This window comes from Meleagris gallopavo, chromosome 29, assembly GCF_000146605.3.
Source record: "Meleagris gallopavo isolate NT-WF06-2002-E0010 breed Aviagen turkey brand Nicholas breeding stock chromosome 29, Turkey_5.1, whole genome shotgun sequence".
Lineage (NCBI taxonomy): Eukaryota > Metazoa > Chordata > Aves > Galliformes > Phasianidae > Meleagris > Meleagris gallopavo.
In genome coordinates, this window is record NC_015039.2 from 3,649,699 (window position 1) to 3,669,840 (window position 20,142).

The following is a 20,142-nucleotide window of genomic DNA, read 5'->3' on the forward strand; positions in this document are numbered from 1 at the left end:
GCCGCAGCGCTGGGGCCGGGGGCGGGCAGAACGGGGTCTTAGAAGCGGCGTGGAAACGGGCCTGGTGTGGGCCGGCCGGGCCCGCTGAGAGCGGTGAGATCCGAGCAGGCCCGGGCCCGCGGGTAGGCCGCTCTAGGGCCTTGTCGCCTCGGCCCATTTGCCGCCCCGTCCCCGCAGGCATGGCCGGCTGCACGGTGCAGGTGTGGGGCATCCCCAGCGACCTGCCCCCCGACAGGGTGGCCGACAAGCTGACTATCCACTTCCTGCGTTCCCGCAACGGTGGCGGGGAGATCAGCGATGTGCGGGTGCTGCCTGGGTCCCCAGCCTACGCCCTCATCACATTTGAGGCACTGGCAGGTAATGACTGGGCCCCGGGGCGCTGCCCGAGTATCACCCCGTTATCCCCTGCCCCGATCGCGTGGGAGTGCTGCTTCTCGGCCTGCCGGGGCCATGCTGGTGCCTATTGTTTTTCCCCACACAGTGGCCCAGCGTATCCTGAAGGTGAAGAACCACGTGCTGTGCATCGGAGGGAAGAAATACCCCCTGGAGGTGAAGGAGCATGTAGTGAAGCTGAGCCCTGACGAGGTAGAGCAGGGCAGAACTGCCCACACAGGCGATGCACGTCACCGCGACAGCCTCAGCTGGCTCCCAGACAGGCTTTGTTCTTGGCTGACATGTTCAGGAAGGAGAGCTTGCTCCTCCTTTTAATTTTAATTAGATTTCATTTTTATTCATATTCAAATGAGAATACATATATTTTTTTCACATACTAATAATACAGCAACAGCGAAGCAGACTTTGCAGTCAGTCATTTGGTATTTATGCCTGTCAAAGCAAGGAAGAATAATCAGACTCAAGGGAGGGGTGCTTGTCCCCTTTCCATCTGGTCACACAGAGATGATTCTTCTAATGCCTTGGCTCTACCATTAGCTGGATGCTATGTCATTAGTTGGACATGCGCAGTGTATTTTTGCTTTCTCTCTTCCAGGAGAACTTAGGAGATAGACGTGCTGGTGTCTAGGAGGCACAGGAGATTTCATATATCTTCTTCCATGTGTCTTATCTTCACATCCGAGCACTGAAAATGAGGGCATGGCAGTTGACCGGGTACTAGAGACCTTGCCACAAATCTTTGTTGCCAGAAGGAGCACTGAGAGAACAAGAGGGTAACTGCAGAAAAGAGAGTGGGTTTGGGCCGTTTGCAGAGCTCCCAGCTTGTAGAAGTGGGTCTGCATCTGTGCAGTTTGCCCTTTGCGTTCCTTGTTTACACAAAGCCTTTGACTATGGATATAGGGTCAAAAAGTAAGTTCTTAGGCTGGCTGGATCTTTCAGTCCTGCCTGTGTTACTTGCCATTGAGCATTGTGGTTACTCTTCTGTCATAATATCCCAGGGGGCTGTGGTAAGAGTCATGTGTATTCACTTCCACCCTGTGGAATGAAGCCTTGGAGGGGCCTTATTTTTGGTCCATGCTTTCTCACTCCTTTGGTCTCTATTTGCAGATCTTTGTACGTGTTTTCATGGTGGTTGACTATGGTAAGCTTCCTGCTGGTGAAACGCTCTTGAAGAACTTGCAGAAGGGCTACAGCAGTGTGCAGTTCGACTTTGACTACAGGAGCACACTTTGCAGAGTCAAGGGAACATTTACTGAGCTGCAGGCCTTCAGCAGAGACCTGCTGGCCAGCCTGAACCTCAAAAGCCAACCCATTGGAGAGAGCCTGCCTTCAGAATCCAGCCATTCGGCCAAAAACACCAGAATGTATGATTACCAGCAAGAGCCTGACTCTGCTGCATCAGCATCAAAGGCAGTAAAGCTGCCACACTGGGACCAGGTGTGTGATAAGGTAGCTGATGGCCCATCAGCTCGAAGCCCAGTGGATGGGGAAGCTGTGGAACAGCTGGAGGACTTTTCCCTGGTCATGGACTCAGACATTTACTTGTACATACAAAGGTTCTGTGCTTCTGAGTACCAAGGTATACTTTGCCAGCATCATGTAGATGTGGTGGACATTAGCAGCAATGACATAACCATACTGTACCTCCAACCATCTCCAGGTACATCTGGGGACATGAACACTTTGCAACAGTCCCGCCTGGCGCTACAGCACCTCTACCGGCAGCTGGAATTGAGCTTGCGTAAAGAGAAGCTCTCCAAGGGAGGACTGAACAACCAGGAACTCAGGGCTCTGACACAGGAGCTGCAGGAGCTGTATCCCCAGTTGCTCTGCCATGAAGATGGGAAACAGCTTGACCTTATTGGAAACCTTGTTGATGTCTCCCAGGCCAAGCAGTATGTTCAACATTTCAGCACCAGAAGTGGTGCCTCACAGATGGCTGGCATGTTCAGTAGCTCCCCACCCTCACAGTCAGCAACTTCTTACACTACAGAGACTACACTGGACAAGCCCAAAGTTCCTGTGGACACCTTGCCTCTAAAGCTGAGCCCGGGCAAGCCAGAGCTGAAAGCTGAGCACAAGTTGGCTGCCAACTTCAGTGCTCCAAAAATTAGCAGGTCTCAGTGCCTTTTGGAAAATCAGGACTCTCCTCAGATGGGGCAGGCACAGCTTTCTGGAAAGCATTTCTCAGAGACACATGCTCTGGGTCCCAGTGACCCAACAACACTGGCACAGCCATGCCAGCCTCATATCTCTACAGTGGATGTCATTTCAAAGTCAGCAGCAGAGTCTCAGCAGGACCCCAAAGAATGGGGCCATGTGAAAGGAGGGGCTAGGCTTACAAGACAAAAGAGTCTGCCTCCTTTTGGAAGCAAAGAAAATGGCACTTTGAAGAATCCTGGGAACTCGACAGACTCAGATCCCAGCAAACACCATTCTCTTGCTGGCATGTCTAGTATCTTTCAGTCTCTAAGTCTCTTTGACACAACAAGGACCTTTTTAGACTCCAAACCCTCTGAATCCAGGTCTATGCTGCGACGCTCCAACAGCTTTTCCCTCCCAAAGTCAAAGGAAAGCAACAAGCCCCAAGGCACTGGCAGGGCAGCCAGTGGAGACAATAGGGTGAGTGAAGAAATGAGCCTGGACTCTCTGCAGTGGTCTTATCTGAAGTATGCCTGTCGCTCTGCTATTGATGAATTGTGCAGGGGCAGAGTTGTGGACATCTCAGAGCGTTCCACTGGGGACTGCACTGTGCTCACACTGCAGGCAGCAGACAGGAGCAAGCTTCTCCAAGCTAAATGGAAGGTGGAAAATCTTGTGCAGAAGTGTCCTGACCTTGTGTGTCAGAGTATGAGCTACTCAGAACTCGCGGTAGATGGGCCAGATGATGATGCCCTGTGCGAACTGTGCAGCCTCTTGCAAGGGGGTTCCCTCCAAGTTGGGCTCAGCAAAGACAAGTATAAGCTCTATCTTGCCTGTCCCAAAGACATGCTGCCAGGTGTGACCGAGGCCTTCCATCTGTTCTCTTCCAGGAGGCTCCATGCCCTGAAGTCTTCATCCATGTCTCCAGGACCAGGGAGAGCTTTAAGTGCAGGGCACACAAGTGCTGTCCAGCCAAGCAGAAGCCAGGACGCCATGCTGGATGCAGCCCTTCCCAACAGCCTGGAGTCCCTGCAGATGGACCTGCAGCACCTGGACATTAGCAATAAAACAGTGCACCCAGAGATTCTAAATGCTTTCCAGCAGCTGAAGGCTGATGAAAACAGATCCCCCAGTCTTTGGAGGTTCCCACAAGCACTGGGATGTGAGGAGGCCAATGACCACATAGATCCTGGGGTTGTGCAGGGAAGAAGCAGCCTTCTTAGCCCTAACATAATGGAAAACTTCAGTGCTGCTGCTCCGAGGGAGTCCAAGGAACAGCTGAAGACCAAAGTGATGCTGGGGGAACCTGACATTGCACGGCTAAAGCAGGTTTTGCCAGACAGGTTCCAGTTTGTGAAAGACAAGAGCAGAGTAGGCCACAACGATGCCATGGGACAGCTGCAGTCACCAGTCCTCACAGCTGATGATGTTCCTCACTCCGTGCCCACTTGGCTGTACAAGAATACGGCTCCTGATTCACCCCAGGCTGCAGTTGAACAGTCACCTGCAGCTGAGCCCAGGTCTCAGGAAAGTAACAGTTCAGGCAGGAACAGTATTTGGAAGGAGCCCAACCTCCCATCACTGCAAACAAAAGACACCAGCCTTGAACAGGAAAGCTGCAAGACTCCTCTGAGCCAGTGTGATGCTTGCCAGGAGTTATGTGTCACATGCCAGACCCCCTGTGGTCATGCCTTGTGCAGGTCATGTTTTGCAAATCAGCCAGCTTGCTGCAGTTCCTCCTTGGTTGCCCCAGGCTCCAAGATCTCAGGGACTTTCAAGATATCCTCTTTGTCACAGAGCTTGCCTGGCTACTTCCGAGACCTGACTCTCCAAATTACCTACACCATCCCCAATGGCATTCAAGGGGTAGGTATCCCACCAAAAGGAACTGCCTATCCTGCTGGAAGCTGGGCAGTGGATTCTGTGGGTGTTACTGGGGCTATGGGAGGACAGGTGAAAGAGGGCAGATACAGCTCCATGCCCCATATGCAAAGCAGCAGAGGTTTTGCCCCGTGGAATAGCACTCCATACAAGGCTTAGGAGCTGCTTGCTGCTTTTGAAGAGTGTGTGAGCTCCACTGTTAGTTCAAAGCATCTAGCAGCTCATGGGCACCGCAGCAGTCTGTTTTCAAGCTAAACAGCATTTCAGAAGCCAGAACTGAGATTATGTACTCAGGTGACTGTTGTGATTGTTTAATATGCTTTCTTCTTTTCTAAGGTCGGTCATCCTCATCCAGGAGAGCCTTACAAAGGGGGATGTTTTTTAGCATTCCTGCCTGACAACAGGGAAGGGCAGAAGACAGCAATTCTGCTGAAGAAAGCATTTGAGCAAGGGCTGACATTTCAAGTCGAGTCCAACAACGGAGAAGAAAGAGTGACATGGGGCCCTATCCCACACAAAACCTCCTGGTATGGAGGCAAAGCCAGGTATGATCAAGTTAGTAACACACCTTCAGGTTTTTCATAGCAATTGTAGACAGAGAAACACTGGTCTCAGCAGAACAGACCTTGGAATGCGTGCTACTGCAGACTGCCACAGCTTCCTTTCACAGGGCAGCTACAATGTGGCAGACCAGCCATGATGCATTTTAAGCGGGATAAAGCCTTACTCACCCACACCTGTAAGCTCTCTCCCTGGCCAAGTATTTTGATCCCTCTTCACTTAGAACTTTCCTGGCTTTTCCCGTGCCAGCTGTGCAGTCAGCTCTGAGTGCAAGCTATGACTTTAGGCAGCAGCAGCTGACAGCTTCTTGCAGCTCCCAGGGAGCAGGACTTCCACCCTCACCCTCTGCTAAAGGGTTAGGGCAAAAATAAGGTGCTACCCCCTCAATGGCTTTTAACACTATCATCGGGATTTACATTGCTTCACTCTCTGCCCTACAGGAACGGCTATCCAGATGCGCAGTATCTCCGTGAGGTTTGTACTGTCCTGAAGAAATTGGGCATTGTCTGAGACTCTGCGCCTGAGCATTCACATCCAGTGCCTTCACTTCACCTTCCTTCCCTGCTGACAAAACTACAGCTCAGCACAGCTCAGGAAAAAAGCAGGTTCCTGCCCAAGGAGTGAATTGTGTCCTGAGACAGCCAGAAGTCTACACGTTAGCAACAACAGCCCCTCTATCTCCCAGCTTGGAGCTGAGCGTCCCCAAGCCTCCAGCTCTTACTAGTTGCTCGTCTTCTCACCAGCCAGTTAAGTAACAGCTTGTTTCACCACCAGATTCAGGCTGAGCTCTGTCATGATTTTCAACAGAATGCCATTTAACCAGGCCTGTGCAGGAGTTTGCTTGTAGCTCAACCCCAGATTTCTGGAAGTCTGTTCCCTTTGGCCGCTACAGGCAGGCTCCAGATCAGCCACCTCCAGAGCCTGTGCCAGAGCTGAGCTATCATTAATTTCAGATGTTTATGTAGACATTTCAGTCCTTGAGCTGACAGCCATGAACTACAGCCCCTCCCCAACACCTGCTCTGGGGACAGCAGGAAAGTTTATGCTTGATTGGAGACAGCAGCAATGAGTTTCAGCTCTGAACAGCTGCCTCCTGAGAATATGAAGCATAGATAGGCTGCAGGAGCAGAAACACAAATAAACAAGATTTATCTCCACATTCTTTGTAGTGGTTGCTCACACTCTGTCACTCTGGAACCCCATTTCAATCTCAGCTGCCTACAAGGACACCCTAACACAAATGAAAGTGCAGAGACCAACTAAGCGCGTTGCAAACAAAAATAATCACTGTAACTGCCCTCCAAAATAAGCTACTGTAAGAGTGATGCAATGCTTGAGACAGAGATTAACAGTTATCCTTGAGAGCAGAGGCAGCTTTTCAGCCTTGGAGAGTTGTTGGGATTTGTAAACCGAGTACCTCCAATCCCTGACTGCCTTTTGAAGCAATAGAGGGGCCCCAGAGACTGGCAGAATATTGAGCAGCACACCACCGAGGGTTTTGTTATGCTTTAATTAACATTTTAAACACATAAGGCATATGGAAACATTAGATGGAGGAGCATTACACATTATAATCATGTAAACAGCATTGGCACACTTGCTTTCTGTCTCACTTGGTTATACAGAGCAGAATACATTTTTTAAACAAAGATTTTCCAAGTGCCTGTAGGGTGAGCATCACTCATATCACATATTTGCACATCAACATAACTCAGACAGTACAGATCAGACCATATGCTGTAAGAGGCTCAGTCTAATGCATTTCACATCATGCTCATGTACTACTTGCCAGTCACTTTGCCATCACCAGGGTTTCATACAGAAGAGACTTCATTTGGCAACAATAGTGCTTTCACGCTTTGCTTGATAGCAGCTGCAAGTGGCCAACATTCTCTGCTGATTAAAGCCTGAGGCTCATACTGCCTTTTTCTTGTCTCTGATCACTCAATTTTAGTTTAATACAGGTAGGAAAAAAAAATACACAGCTAAACTCCTCCCCAGCCCAAAGTACTTAGGGGGTCATGTTCCTTTTAGCAAACTGAGGCTGCTTTCCTTCCTACTCCTACACATGGCATGCAACACAAATGAACAAGAGAGAAACTGAAGAGTCAGAGGTGGTGGAAGTTGCTCGATTATAGCAAAGGGTTGCATTTTGCCCAAGTCTATCAGTCTGGAAATGCAACTATAGCAATGACACTGGAGTAGCACTAAGGCATCCCTGCCAGGGGGATTACTTTGAATTACTCATGCTTTTCACCTGGCCATCTCTCCTCATAGCATAACCTTTGGATCAGACAATGTAAATCAACACTGAATTGCACTTCTGATTGCAGTAATGGCACACACAATTTAAGAACAGGCATTTCCCATTTCCTTGATAGTATGACTTTGCCCTAAAAAATTAAGCAACACTGAATGGAATAATTCTTTTGTTTGTTTTGCTTTGGTCCTTAAGTGTACAAACGTGCTGGTTAACTTTAATTCATTAAGACACTTGAAATTGTTTTACATAGGTTATTGATCCACAAAATGTTTATCCATTAAAAAAGTAAAAATAAGGACTACTAAAACAAAACTAGAACAGAGCATTAACCCTGGCCTGTCTGTAGAAAACATAATTGATACTGAGGGACATAAAAACAGTGCTCAGCTCTAACAGAAGGCTATATCAATGATTAGTACTCACACCCTGATAAGGCTTTCAGGTACATGCGGGTAGCAAATACATGAGCAGCTCCCCTAAGAGCACAGAGAGCCTGATAATTTCCAGGGAGCCAAGGCAGAGCAGCTGATAAAGCCTCACTTGAGGACCAGCTCTGAGCTAAACTTTCACCCTGGGAGAAAGAGCTGCAATAAAGTGGCAGCTATAAGGCAGCTCTTTTGGCTGCAGGAGCGCAGATGTCCAGGAGAGCCACACAGCCAGTGACACTTGCAAAGAGAAACTCATATTCACGCTACAACAACGGTGTTCACAAACTAGAGAAAGAATGATAACCTTTTTTGGCAGTACTTTGAAAGGCCAGAATGGAGAAGGGTGACTTCCTAGTCCTTACAGACATGCAAAAGAAGGCACCAAGATGCTACGCTGTGGTGTATCATAAGGCAGCAAGGCAGAGGGGCCCTGCAGCACACTGCAGAACTCCCACTCCTCTTCTACATTCTATGCCTGGACAGTGAAAACCTTGCTGTGCTGCCTAATCCAAGGCCATCCAAGTAAGGCACTGAGCATGCTCTTGACTGACAGTAAAGCAAGGAAAGGATGTTACGGTAAAACAGTTGCATAGGTTTCCCTTTTACAACTGCAGAACTGAAGATGTGTGGCATGGTATGTCATTTGAGCATGCTGCTCTTTCACCAAGGTAAAGTCAGGTTCCACAAAGGAGACTTTCCATTGCAGCAGCTTAGACAGCCATTCTGTTGTCAGATTTGGTAAAGTTGCATTAGACACTGTTAGATTTAATCTAAATTAGTAAGATAGGGCCAGGTTGAAAGGAGAAACAGCAAGATTTTGGATTCAGATATGTCAGAAGTTGTGCTTCTGAATTTCATGTGGCCATACTGGTGGTAGTGGTGTTCCATGTGCAACAGATGGAACAATAGGTGCCTATGCCTGGACTCCAGCCCTTCTCTAGGACCATAGGTAATGGGGCTGTGTTAAAGCTAGGCAGAGTAAGTCCTCTGGAGTATCTGCCCATGTATTTTAATAGGCACCAGAACTAAGCACCTGAAATTCAAGCTGAACCGATGCTTGCAGCACTGGTCTGGGAACAGAGAGGAAGAACTCATACACTTAATCTGCCTAGGACTGCCCCCCCCGCCCCCTGACAGAGTTTGTTCTCCAGCAGATGAAGGGCTTCACCAATGGGTGCACTTCTCCATGCATCCCCTTCCCTCTTTGGAGTCAGGACAGACAGGACTCCAAGCAGCCAACATTTGTTTCTGCAGCCTGACCTCACCCACAGCAGGCAGTGCTCCTTGATGCCCTCAGGTTTACCTTTCAAAATCCCAGACGGATCCTAAAGCACTGCAGCATCTATAATCCATGACAAAGCCTCAAACTGCTAAAGCAAGCACACATCACACTGTGGTCACCCAGAGCTGGAAACCAGGTGAAGCAAGAAGGAGAAGTCCTCACAGAACTAGGTTTGGGTGTCTGCACAGTTCTGTTTCCAAACACAGTGAAGATAGAAAAGGAAGAGAAACTAAGTTCTAGCCCAGGAAGAGCATCCTAGGCATTTCTTAAAGCCTCAGTGCTGGAAGGGAGCTGGCAGTCCCAACATTGCAGCTCCAGGGGAAGAAGTGTGAAGCCCTACTGCCGTGAAGCACTGACCATGAGGTGAGATAGCCTAGCCTGAGAGCTCACTAGAAAGGAACAGACAGCCTGACTGGAACTGTTCCAGATACCCAGGCCAGGAGGCTCAGCAGAGCTGGACATTTTGCCACTTATGCTGATAATTCAATGACAGGTACCACCAGGTGATTTGTTACACATGGAAGCCAGAGCCCTACAAAGCAGGCTGGCAGGATTGTTCTTGCAGGCTGCTTTGCAATGTCTCCTCAGCACACAGGACACAGCACAAAGCAAGCAAAAACACAGGCTTATTTGGTCCCATCTTGCTGAAGTCTGATTCAACACTGCAGCTCTTGGAAATACAAAGACAAGGGTGAAGCTTAGTCTTAATATCAACTCGAAGCCCAACATTAATGAAGCATAGATCCAACATCAAATGTTCTGGTCATCTGAGACAAAGTTCAATCCTTGTGCTCTCTAACAATCAGACACAGTTTAGATCTCCCTTTACAGTTTGAAATCAATAACTGTACAACATCAAGTTACTCAACTGAAACTTTTCTTCTGTGCTCACAGAGCAGCACAGCCTGCCAGGTTCCTTGTACACCACATAGAGAAATGACTACAAATTAAATGCAATACCCTATGGACTTCAGAATGCCAGAATGGTTATTTATAAGGCAAAGGCAACATGATCTGTTATTATCTCACTGGTGTTAGAGGCCTGTGAAAGCAGAGGGAAGAAAGCATGGTTAGTGTGAACAGAGGAGCAGCCAGGGCTGCAACTAAACTGAGGTAGCCATGCTGTTCCTCTGGCTATTAAGAAGCATTCTCAGCTTGGCCTCTTCTCCTGCTGAACATGCTTCTCAATGGTGACAGTGCAAGCATTCCAGCACGGGCAGGGTGTCTGTGGAGATGCCTGGCAGTAGAGCATTTTACACCTTCATGGTGACAATCTATACAGCTGTTAAGCATCAACTGCTTCAAAGCTGCAGCTATGCTGCCAGAAAAAAACAAAACAAAACATTAGTTGAGAACTCCGGTATGGAAGCAAGGGAATAGAAAAATGTACAGAATAACCAGGCTTCAAAACAGAGCTAGGGCAGAAGGCATATCTGCAGAGGGTCAGTCACAGCAAGAGCATGCAAACTTCATCTGAGCTTTAACCACAATGTTCTTATACTGGTAATAATGCAAGCTACTGATCTGTCCATTTCCAGGCCCCAAAGAGAGCAGCAAGTTAAACCATGAATTCACAATCTGCACGCATCTCTCTCCTCCTTAGTTCTCTGCCTTTTTGGATTCGTCCTTGGGTGCCTCAGGAACCAGGATAACCTTTCCAACGTTCTTCTTCTCTTGCATGTGTTTCATGGCATCTGCCACCTGGGAACAGTGGGAATCTCGTGAAACTACCTACAGCCACCCCACAGTGCAGCCAGAACCCCCCCAGCCCCCTTGGTCCACCCAAAGCCAGGGGCATGCAGAAGGCAGCTTTCCCTGTAACAACTCTGCACTTTGGACAGAGCTAGCATTTGCAGAACCCTAACCCTAAACCCTTATGCATTTATATCTGAACAGTTCTCAGGTACTAATACCAACTGATTCTCAAGTCTTTTCCTCCTGTGCAATAACTCCTACCCCAGCAAGTAATAATATAATAAACTGACTCTGCTTGGACAACATGGAGCATGGCAGAGCTGCTGGGAGAGCTGCAGCTTCTCTTCCAACATTCTGCTTTGCTGTCTCAGCCCCCTTCTGTCATGGAGGCCACTGTCCTGGTTTCAGCTGGGACAGCTGTTTTCTCCTCATAGTGCATAGCATAATACTATGTTTTGGCTTTGGGAGAAAAACCACGTTGATAACACAGCAATGGTTTAGTTGTTGCAGAGCAGTGCCGTACAGACCCAAGGACATTTCAGCTTCTTGTACTGTCCAGGCAGCAAGGGACTGTGGGAAGCACAAGGAGCCAGGAGGGTACAGAACCAGGACAGCTTACCCCAACTGCCAAACGGATATTCCAAACCATATGTCATCATGCAAAAACAGCCAAAAACAACAGCAACAACAAAACAAAACATAAAACTGAGAGGAGTTGGTCAAGGGGAGGAGACCCGCTCAGGGACTGGTGGGGATCAGTTGGCAGGTGGGAAGCAGCTGTTTTGTGCATCACTTGTTTCGTAAATACATTATTACATGATCATCACTATTATTATTTTCCTCTTCTGTATTATATTGTTTCTATCTCAACCCACAAGTTCTACTTTGTTTGGTGTTTTGGTATTTTTTTTTGCTACCTCCAGCCTGATGCACAGCCCAGTCCCTCCACAGGTACACACTGTGCAGCTGAGCACTTGCCCCATCCCACAGGGACGTAGTCTGGCATTGTGCAGCTCTGTGCACTGGAGCACAAGAGCCCAACCACTTCAGTGTCTTAAAAGAAAAAAGTGCACTAACTCTTTAAGAACAGATGGCTCTCAGAATTGTTCAGCCACTGTGAACAAGGTGCTCACTCTGAAACAGAGCTCCGTGTGCAGAAATCTCGTAGGGCTTTCTGTCTGCCTATATGCTAGCTCAAACTCACCTGATCGAAGGACCATACAGAGTCTATTTTGGGCTTGATCTTTCCTTGATTGTACAGGTTAATCAGCTTGAGTAGAACATCTGTGATAAGTTTGTATTCTTCATCCATGTTTCCAAGATCGTACCCACACACAGCCTTGTTATGGTGTAGAAGCTGTATGGCATTGATGCTGAACTGGTTCCACCAAGTTTTAGCCATGGCCACGAGGTTCTTCTTCTGCCCAGTGATCAGGTTTGATACCCCTAAGAAGACAAAGCCTTGGATGAGCTGGGGTCAGCACAGAGAGGCAGTGAGCGCCCCATGCAACAGGAGCTGGAGCATCAGCATGAATATATTGGAAAAACATAGAACTCCTCCTCTCTTAGGAAGACAGTAGTGGTGCAGCTGAGCTGAAGCTCTAGCAGAGGCAAGAGGGGAGGTGCAAGTCACAACCAGCAGGGCTGGTGGGACAGCAGCACTCCCCCTCTCCTACAGACAACCTTTGCCAGGGAAGCCACACACTGCTTGCAATGGCTGGGACAGAGGCAGCACTCTGTTGCAAGTGTCTGGAATCCCACTGGAGGCTGTGTGAGGGCTTTGTCTCCAGGGACAAAATCGCAGTGTTTTAGAGCTGGAGAATGGAAAGAGAAGTATTCAGCAACCTCAAATCTCATCACCCACACATCCTCTAGAAAAAAAGCAAGGCTCTATTAGTGCTATGCATTAAGGCAGACTGGACAAAGTAGCCGTGCCAGGGTTCCTCCATGGGGACATTACAGTTTCTGGCACTGGGGCTTGAGGAGAAATCTCACTGTGGGAAGGAAGAGCACTGGAACCTGCGACCACAGCCCTGGGGGCAAGGTACCCTCAGTGCCTTATCCAGGCAAAGCATCCTAAAATCGTCACAAAAGTTGCAGAACTGTAACACAAGCAGCAGCTAGCAATCACAGTGCTTCCTCCTGGCCACATACTCAGGCGCAGAACAATATACACTTGCATCAGTCCACACCTATGCTGGGGGTGGGACATGGCGCCCACACTCACCATAAGTGATGACTTTACCCATTGGCTTCAGCAGGTGAAATGCTTTGGATGTGTCAGATCCGCCCAGCGGGTCCATGACGATGTCAACACCTAGAGGGAATGGAGAGCAGCTACAAGTCCTTGCACATGAAAGAAGAACAGGGTCACTGTACAAGTCTTCCACAACACCGTACCTTTGGGAGAGATTTTCCGGACCTCCTCTGCATAATCCATAGTCCTGTAGTCAATGGGGTGAGCAACTCCACTCTCCTTGAGTGAATCATGCTTGGAGGCAGATGCAGTGCCAAAAATGGTGACATTTTCTACAGTCTTGCACAGTTGGATGGCAGCAGTTCCCACACCGCCTGGAAATCAGCAGGAAGAATGAGTTAATAGCAAACATGGGAGTTTGGGACACAGCTTTTGTCTGGGGTAGGCTGAGTACATGCTGGGGAAAATTGACCGAGGCTACCGGGAAGTTGGGTTTGCAGGTGACGTTTTGCTGGTTCAGCACCTCCCCATGCTGCCTTACCCATGCCCCCATGAAGAAGCTGCACACTGAAACAAGAAATCTCAGCAAGAATTAACTTACCTGCAGCCATGTGGATGAGAACACTCTGGTTGGGTCTCAGGTTGCCAAAGTCAAACAGGATCATGTAGGCAGTGATGTAGTTGACAGGAAGAGCGGCTGCTTCCTCAAAGCTCATTCCCTCGGGCATCAGGAATGTCTGCACAGCGGGCACATTCACAACTTCTTGCCAGAGCCCGGTTCTGGCCAGGATCATCACCTTATCACCAACCTAAAACCCAATGGACAACAAGGAGGTGTGAAATGAACTTAAGATGCACAGAATTCTTTGCTCTTGGCACAACAGGACCAGCCGTTTCTTTGACCATTCACATAGCCCAGATGGAATCACGGGCAAGCAGAAACAAGATGGTCACGCTTCAGCCCTTTGTCCTACCAAGTGATAAGAACATTTTATAGATGCAAAGAATCTCCTCCAGCCTTTTCCCCACAGGGACAGACCAGCAGGGACGCTATCGCCGCCCTGAACAGGATTTTGATAGGGGGAGGGTTGGGTCCGAAAGCAGTAAGAATGGAGCCAAGCACAGCCCCACCTCGAGCCCGCGGACCGGAACGGGACGGGGCCGTGAAACGGGAGTTCCCACCCCATTTCCGTGGACCCGGAGCGCCCATCGCCGGAACTGGGGAGAGGCGGCCACAGCGCAGCGGGCACCGGGTGCGAACCGGACCGGGGCACCGCTCACCTGGCGGTCGCGGACCTCCTCGCCCACGGCGCTCACGGTACCGGCGCACTCCATCCCGGGGCAGAAAGGCAGAGACGGCAAGCGGTCGTACAGCCCCTGCCGCATCATCACGTCGGCGAAGTTGAGGCCGCACGCACGGACGCGCACCGAGAGCTCCCCGGGCCCGGGGCTGCCGCCCCGCCGCGTCTGCACCTTCACCTTCTCGTAGCCACCGAAACCCGTCAGCACCAGCGCCCGATGCTCCGGGGCCTCCCCGCTGCTCGTCGCCTTAACTGGGGATTGCTCGGGAGGGGTTGCTGCGGCAACCGGGGCCGGCGTCGGAGGACGATGGCGACGACGAACGACGGCGACGTGCGAGGAAGGGGCGAGGCGGCGGCGGTGGCGGGAAAGGCGAGAGAGCGGGGCGAGGCCGGGGAGGTGGGCCGGGAGCGGGGCGGAGGCTGCGGCTGAGATGGTGACGGTGGTACCCCGCGGTCCCGGCGCCGGACCCGGTGCCAGCCGCCCTCTCGCAGTCCGGTATTGCAGCCCCGATGCACTTCCCTCGCCCCTTGCTGCTGCTGCTGCTGCTGCTGCCGCAACCCCGGTGCGGTGCACGGGGTCGATAGCAAAGTCCCAGCCACGCCCGTACAGCCGCTGCGGTGCGGAGATTAAATCCTAATTGCGTCGTCAAGGAGGCAGCTCAGCTCCCTTCCTGCCTCCTCTGCATCGACCTTATTTTTCCCTTCCTTTCTGCTAAACATTTCCTTTCAAACAAAGTGCGACTTTCTGGAGCCACGTATGGAATGGCTGCTTTGGTGGGTAGTGGCCTCAATGAGTACTGCTACAATTTATCATAAATAACCGAGGTCACTTCCAGGATGGTTCTGTAAACAGCTTTCTACTCGTAGCCCTGGAATGGGCAGGAGTTGGGCAGGAGGCACGGGCTGCCTTCCAGACAAGAGGGAGGAGTCCTCCTCCAGTCCCCTAACTGCAGACAAATAAATGCGGCTGCATGCGTGGATGGATCCATCTATCTGACCCCTCCTCCTGCTTATGAAGCATTTATCAGCAGGCAGCAACCAACTCCGTGAAATGCTGTTCAGATCCTTGCCCGGCTCCCCAGCTTGCTGCTGCAGTGCAGGTTTGCGCTGTGTGCAGTCAGAGCCTCTCCACAATAGTCAGGGGAGAACATCCTTATGCTCACAACACACTGCAACTCAAGGGTAAAGGTTCAAACCTGCAAATCAAGCAGCTGCTGACAAAGAGAAACATCTACCCCAAAAAGAGGAAAACTCAAGGATGACAGAAACATCTCAAGGATGACAGAAACACGCACGTTAGAAGTTTCAGTGTTGCTCCAGCACCATCTGGAATTTGCTAACCAAGCAAAGTCAGGCGCAAGGCCTGCTTTGGGCAGGGCGCTCCCGACTCTGCTGACAGCATTAGATGTAAGGTTTTGGCTTGATGGCAGATGAACAAACCCCAGCAGTTCCAGGGGCTTAGTTTGTAAACAGCCATCCTCAGGCAGCTGCTGACAGAAGCCAGCAGCAGTTCTGCATGGATGTGGCTGGGGAGCAGCCGGATGGGGCTCCTCAGGAAGCAGAGCACAAAGGCAGGAAAACGATCAGAGGTCTGGAGCAGGCTGCAAATCATCTGGTTCTGCTGCATGCCATATTTACAGATGTTTGGATGGCTGCAGTGACAGCAAGGAAAAAGTTTGCACACCAGGACCTCAGAGCAGCTTGGACATTTACATTCTTGTTTGCTATTTCTCAGCTCTGAGGAACACAGATGTGACTTTGTAATGGCTGAGCATCTCTTGTGCTCAAAGTTAGGAAGAAGGGATCAAAGCACAATCCTACTTCTTACTGTTCTTGCTGTGTTCTTCTTGGAAGCTTTCATAGCATGTCCTCCCAGTAATTTATTTTTGCTGTTGTCAGGACACCCATAGTGGATGAAAAACACTGTCCAGGAGAAAGCTCTTACAGACCTATAGAAGTGCATGAGATAAGGGGAAGCCTCCAAGAAACTCAGTGCTGGATGAAGTCAGTGGGGTTTGGGAGACAGGCTCCTCTTCTGCTAAACTGCTCTAGTTGTGTGCAGCTGTAAAGCAGATAAAGACATTTTTGCATAAGGGCACATCTGCTTGGTGTGGGCTTTGCTGCCTTTGTCTCTTCAGTGCTTCTGAGTAAATCTTTCTTTTATCAGATTGGTTCAATCACGTTTTCCCTGCAAATCTCAGTTGTTTTTGTGTTCAGCTGCAGTAGCCTTACCACTGTGTGTAATGTAAGCTGCAAATGTAGTGGGGGAGCTCTGGGCACTGACTTGCAGGAGCTGGCTGTAAAGCTCTGCACTTGCAGAGTTGTGGTCCAAGCACTGCATTGCACTGGCTGCCATGGGATAGGATACTTGTGTGGTTTGCTGAAGGGATGCATTAGCTGGAATTAGCAAATTTTCCTGGTGGAATTGGTGTTCTCTCCTCCACTCTGTTCTTTTTTTCTTTTTTTTCAGCAAGCTCTTCAAATGTAGGTGCTTCTGGATGGCACTGATTTGCAGTTTACAGCTGGAGACAGGCACTGGGCATGTAGGAAGCTGTTCCCTTCACATTCCTGCCAAATGGTGAGTATTTCAGTATTCCGGCACATCGCCCTGAACTTTCCAACAGCCTCCCTCTGCCTCCCCTCGCCCCTGGCAGCAGGTGAGAAGGGTGGGAATGCCTCTTTGCTCTACCTCACTTTCTTTTCACACAGGGCTCTAAAAATCCATCTCCTTTGCTCTCACAGATGCAGGAACCACATAGGAGATAATGCAACCACTAGGAACCCCACAGTGATGGCACCAGGATAAGAGTCCAAAATCACTCCTCTCAGAGCGAGCATGCTGGTGACCCTATGGAAATAATCTCCAAGCCCAGCCATAGGCTAGAGCTTAGAGCAGAGTTTTTCTGTTTCTGTCAGGGTCCTGACCAGTGCATATCATCTCCCCATATTTCTCCACACCCCCTGGTCTGGAAAGAAGCTGGAGGCTGCAAGCAGACCCAATAGGATGTTGTAACCCAAGGTGACATCTTCTGAGCTGTATGTTTTGCCATCCTGGAACTGCTGACACTATGCATTTATCCGAGTGTGTAGGGACAACCAGACGCTCCTCCTGCCTCTGTTCTGCCTTCCCTTCACTGGTGCCTGCTGTGCACTGGGATGCACAAAGCAGCAGCCACAGATGAGATCTCTCAGCCTCATTGTTCTTGTTGGCAGTTGCTGTGCCTGCTGGATTGCATTCACACCTTCATCCCAGGGACATGGAGATGTGACAGCGGCACAGCAGGTGGAATAGATCTGTTCCCACCCCCTAGACAAACCTGCCACTCGCAGCCACCACCCCCATGCTGCTGTTTTGATCACAGAGTCAATGGAGGCAATTGTCAAGCACTAACCAAGGCAGGGTGAATATCACTTCAATCTGCAGAGTGACAGCAGGCTGAGAGATGCTCACAGCACAGTGGTGTCGCTTCCTGCACCGAGCTGTGTCTGCTCCCCGCACTGCAGAGGCTGAGGAAGCACCAGCTCCATGCAAGGTGCCTTCCCATGAGTGCACAGAGTAACACCCCTCTGTGTCCTCTGCTGTGGGACCTGCAGACAGCCAGCAGCATGGGGATCCTTCCACACTTCAACCTTGCAGCTGTATCAGTACCAACATTTACAGCATTAAAATTACAGGCATAGGGCATCCACATGCTGTGCTCCCACCAGAGTACCACTATTTGGCCAGCGTGCTGGGAGCAGGGCTGCTCACTTCCATGGGATTGTGAAGGGAGCCCCAGGTCACCCCCTCGATACAGGGAAATTTGCAGCAGTGATCGAGGCATTACGTCTCCTCCAACTATAGAACACATGCTCCAACTGCAGTCTTTCCAGCAGAAGCCTTGTTGACTGAATGCCTTCTTGCTTTAATCCCTGAGGTTGCTGAAGGATGCTGCTTTCATCTGATAGCATTTATGAACTGCTGTAATGAGTTCTGGCTTGCTGAGATTAATTAAATTGCTCACCCAGAGGTGCAAACTTCATTAATGCCAACAGTGACTCAGATTAGCATTATTCTAGTTAGGAATATAAACAGACTGGACACATGAAAGAAGTTTGGTTGGCATTTTTTCTCCTTTCTCTTAACCTTTCTAATTGCTGTTGATTTGTGTCTTTTGCTCTGTGTGTTCAAACTCTGTGCTTCTCCACCTCTTCAACTTCCAGGAGAAACTGTTGTATGACACACCACCATTCTGGACTGACTGGTTTAGCTGCTGATTGTTAACAGTGAGAGATATTCGGCAGTTTTGCCTGGCAAGTTTCAAGCTCTTTCACATCTTTGTCAAGTCAAAAAGCAAAGCAAAGCAAAGCAAAGCAAAACAAAACAAAACAAGACAAAACAAGAAAACTACTCAAAAATAGAGCTGATGAAAAATTAAAGTCCCTTCTTTCTGCTCCGGGTTAGAGCCTCACCAGGAAAAATTCCACAGTGGAAATAAGATGTTGCAGGCACAGAATGGCACAGAAAAGATGTGTATGAAGTCACAACACATACCATCAAAATACAGAAAGTGTCATGGTGTGAAACAAGGAGAGCATGTATTGGCAAGACAGAATGCAGCCACTGGAAGAGCATTTTCAGGAACAAATGTGCTGGAGCCACCTGCTGCCTCCCCAGCAGTGGTGACAGTCACAGCGCATCTCTCCCTGTAGCCCACTCTGAAAAATGCCTATTATATATTTTGCAAGTGTTGCTTGCCAAAAGGTGCAGTTGCACCAAATGGGACAGAAGTGATGCTGCCCCACGTGGCTCTGAGCAAAAGGTGCCCTCAGCTGCACGCCCTCTGCAGGGGAAGGCAAATGCAGTTGTGGGGAGTTGCAAAGTCTCGAGTATTCAATGCAGAGGAAGCTTTTCTTCATCCAATGCAGTATCCCAGTAAACTCTTGGAAGCAAAAAGATGAATTCCTACTGAGATACATTCCTACTGAGGAACAGCAGAGTGCAGAGTAGTGCTCATGAGCGCTGGGTGCTGGTGTGGCAGTGTACCTCACTCCATGCCTCTGGGCTGTGCTCATGCCTACACACAGCGCTGATATTTATATGAGAAATGGCTGCAATTTCCTCAAAAACAAACTGCTGCCTCAGTCCATTAATAAATCTGCTTTTCCTGCCAAAACATTTTAATTTCCACTTCCCCAGACTTGCTTTGTCTTCATTGTCTCTATTTTTACTATATTTTGTGACAGATGGTTTGTCTCTGACAAATGAAGGTTTGCTCTTATGGTAAATCTTTCTGCAGGATGGCATGTATCAGCAGGAAAGGAACCTTTCCTTTTTCATCAGTTTACTAATTAAAAACACTGCTTGCAATTTGCATTGTTCATAACCAGGGAGAAATGGAACGCAGAACTGGTTGCTGCTGTGGAGCCAGTGCTCTTGGGCAGATGACAAGCTTCCTCTCTGCCCACATAACATGGCTGTGTGCATCAGAGGGACATGATTTTTAAGACTTGTGTAGAGCCAGCTAAAATGCCGTGTGCTCCCATTTTTGCTGAAATTCTGCGTAGGAAAAAGTCACAGTTCTTTACCGGTGCCAGAGCTAGAAGGCCCAGGTGGGAAGCTGAACACTGTTGCTGCAAGAGACATGACAAACCGCTGGCCGTTTTTGTTCCTCACCCACCTGGCCCGAAGTGATGCCCTACCTTCACCTCTTTGGCAGTTCGATCTTTGACATCTGCGACGCCCAGCACCAGCTTGGCATGGATTGGGCCCCCTTTGCCTGTCAGATTTTATGGGTAGGAAAAAAAAACCCACATTTTTATTGTTGCTGAATGCTAGAGGGAGAGGTAGGGAGGCAGACGGACGGGATGCGCAGCAGCAGGAGTCTGGATCAGAAGAAAGAGGTGACGGAGCCTGACGTAAGCTTCCCCGTAACGCCAGAGCCTCTTCCCACGCCGCATCCCGGGGATCAACGGACGGAGGCAGCCTGGCGAGGGGCGGGCAGCCGTTCCCGAGGTCG

At 49.6% G+C, this 20,142-nt stretch overlaps 2 protein-coding genes across 2 annotated transcripts; one reads left to right on the forward strand and one right to left on the reverse strand.

Annotated features, from left to right (window-relative positions):
- The first annotated feature begins 6 nt into the window (after positions 1-6).
- LOC104914612 lies at positions 7-6,896 on the forward strand. The gene is made up of 5 exons (XM_010724649.3): positions 7-357; positions 482-585; positions 1,501-4,401; positions 4,753-4,961; positions 5,418-6,896. The coding sequence occupies exons 1-5, from the start codon at positions 180-182 to the stop codon at positions 5,485-5,487; spliced, it is 3,462 nt and encodes a 1,153-aa protein (XP_010722951.1). The 5' UTR covers positions 7-179; the 3' UTR covers positions 5,488-6,896.
- VAT1 (vesicle amine transport 1) lies at positions 6,469-16,004 on the reverse strand. Its single transcript, XM_003213143.4, has 7 exons — positions 15,972-16,004; positions 14,124-14,756; positions 13,444-13,651; positions 13,046-13,216; positions 12,873-12,962; positions 11,850-12,091; positions 6,469-10,651 (listed from the first exon to the last, which is right to left on the reverse strand). Exons 1-7 carry the CDS (start codon positions 16,002-16,004, stop codon positions 10,550-10,552), a joined length of 1,479 nt encoding a protein of 492 aa, XP_003213191.2. The 3' UTR covers positions 6,469-10,549.
- Between the last annotated feature and the right edge of the window lie 4,138 nt (positions 16,005-20,142).

What these genes read in the sequence shown, in the direction of transcription:
- LOC104914612 (XM_010724649.3), top strand. Translation starts at nt 180, where the DNA reads ATGGCCGGCTGCACGGTGCAGGTGTGGGGCATCCCCAGCGACCTGCCC. An exon ending in TGAAGCTGAGCCCTGACGAG is followed by an intron (nt 586 to 1,500) that starts GTAGAGCAGGGC and finishes CTCTATTTGCAG; the next exon opens with ATCTTTGTACGTGTTTTCAT. An exon ending in TGGTATGGAGGCAAAGCCAG is followed by an intron (nt 4,962 to 5,417) that starts GTATGATCAAGT and finishes TCTGCCCTACAG; the next exon opens with GAACGGCTATCCAGATGCGC.
- VAT1 (XM_003213143.4), bottom strand. Translation starts at nt 16,004, where the DNA reads ATGAAAGCTTCCAAGAAGAACACAGCAAGAACA. An exon ending in AGAAGAACACAGCAAGAACA is followed by an intron (nt 14,757 to 15,971) that starts GTAAGAAGTAGG and finishes TCCGCACCGCAG; the next exon opens with CGGCTGTACGGGCGTGGCTG. An exon ending in CTGTATGGTCCTTCGATCAG is followed by an intron (nt 10,652 to 11,849) that starts GTGAGTTTGAGC and finishes CACTGTTCCCAG; the next exon opens with GTGGCAGATGCCATGAAACA.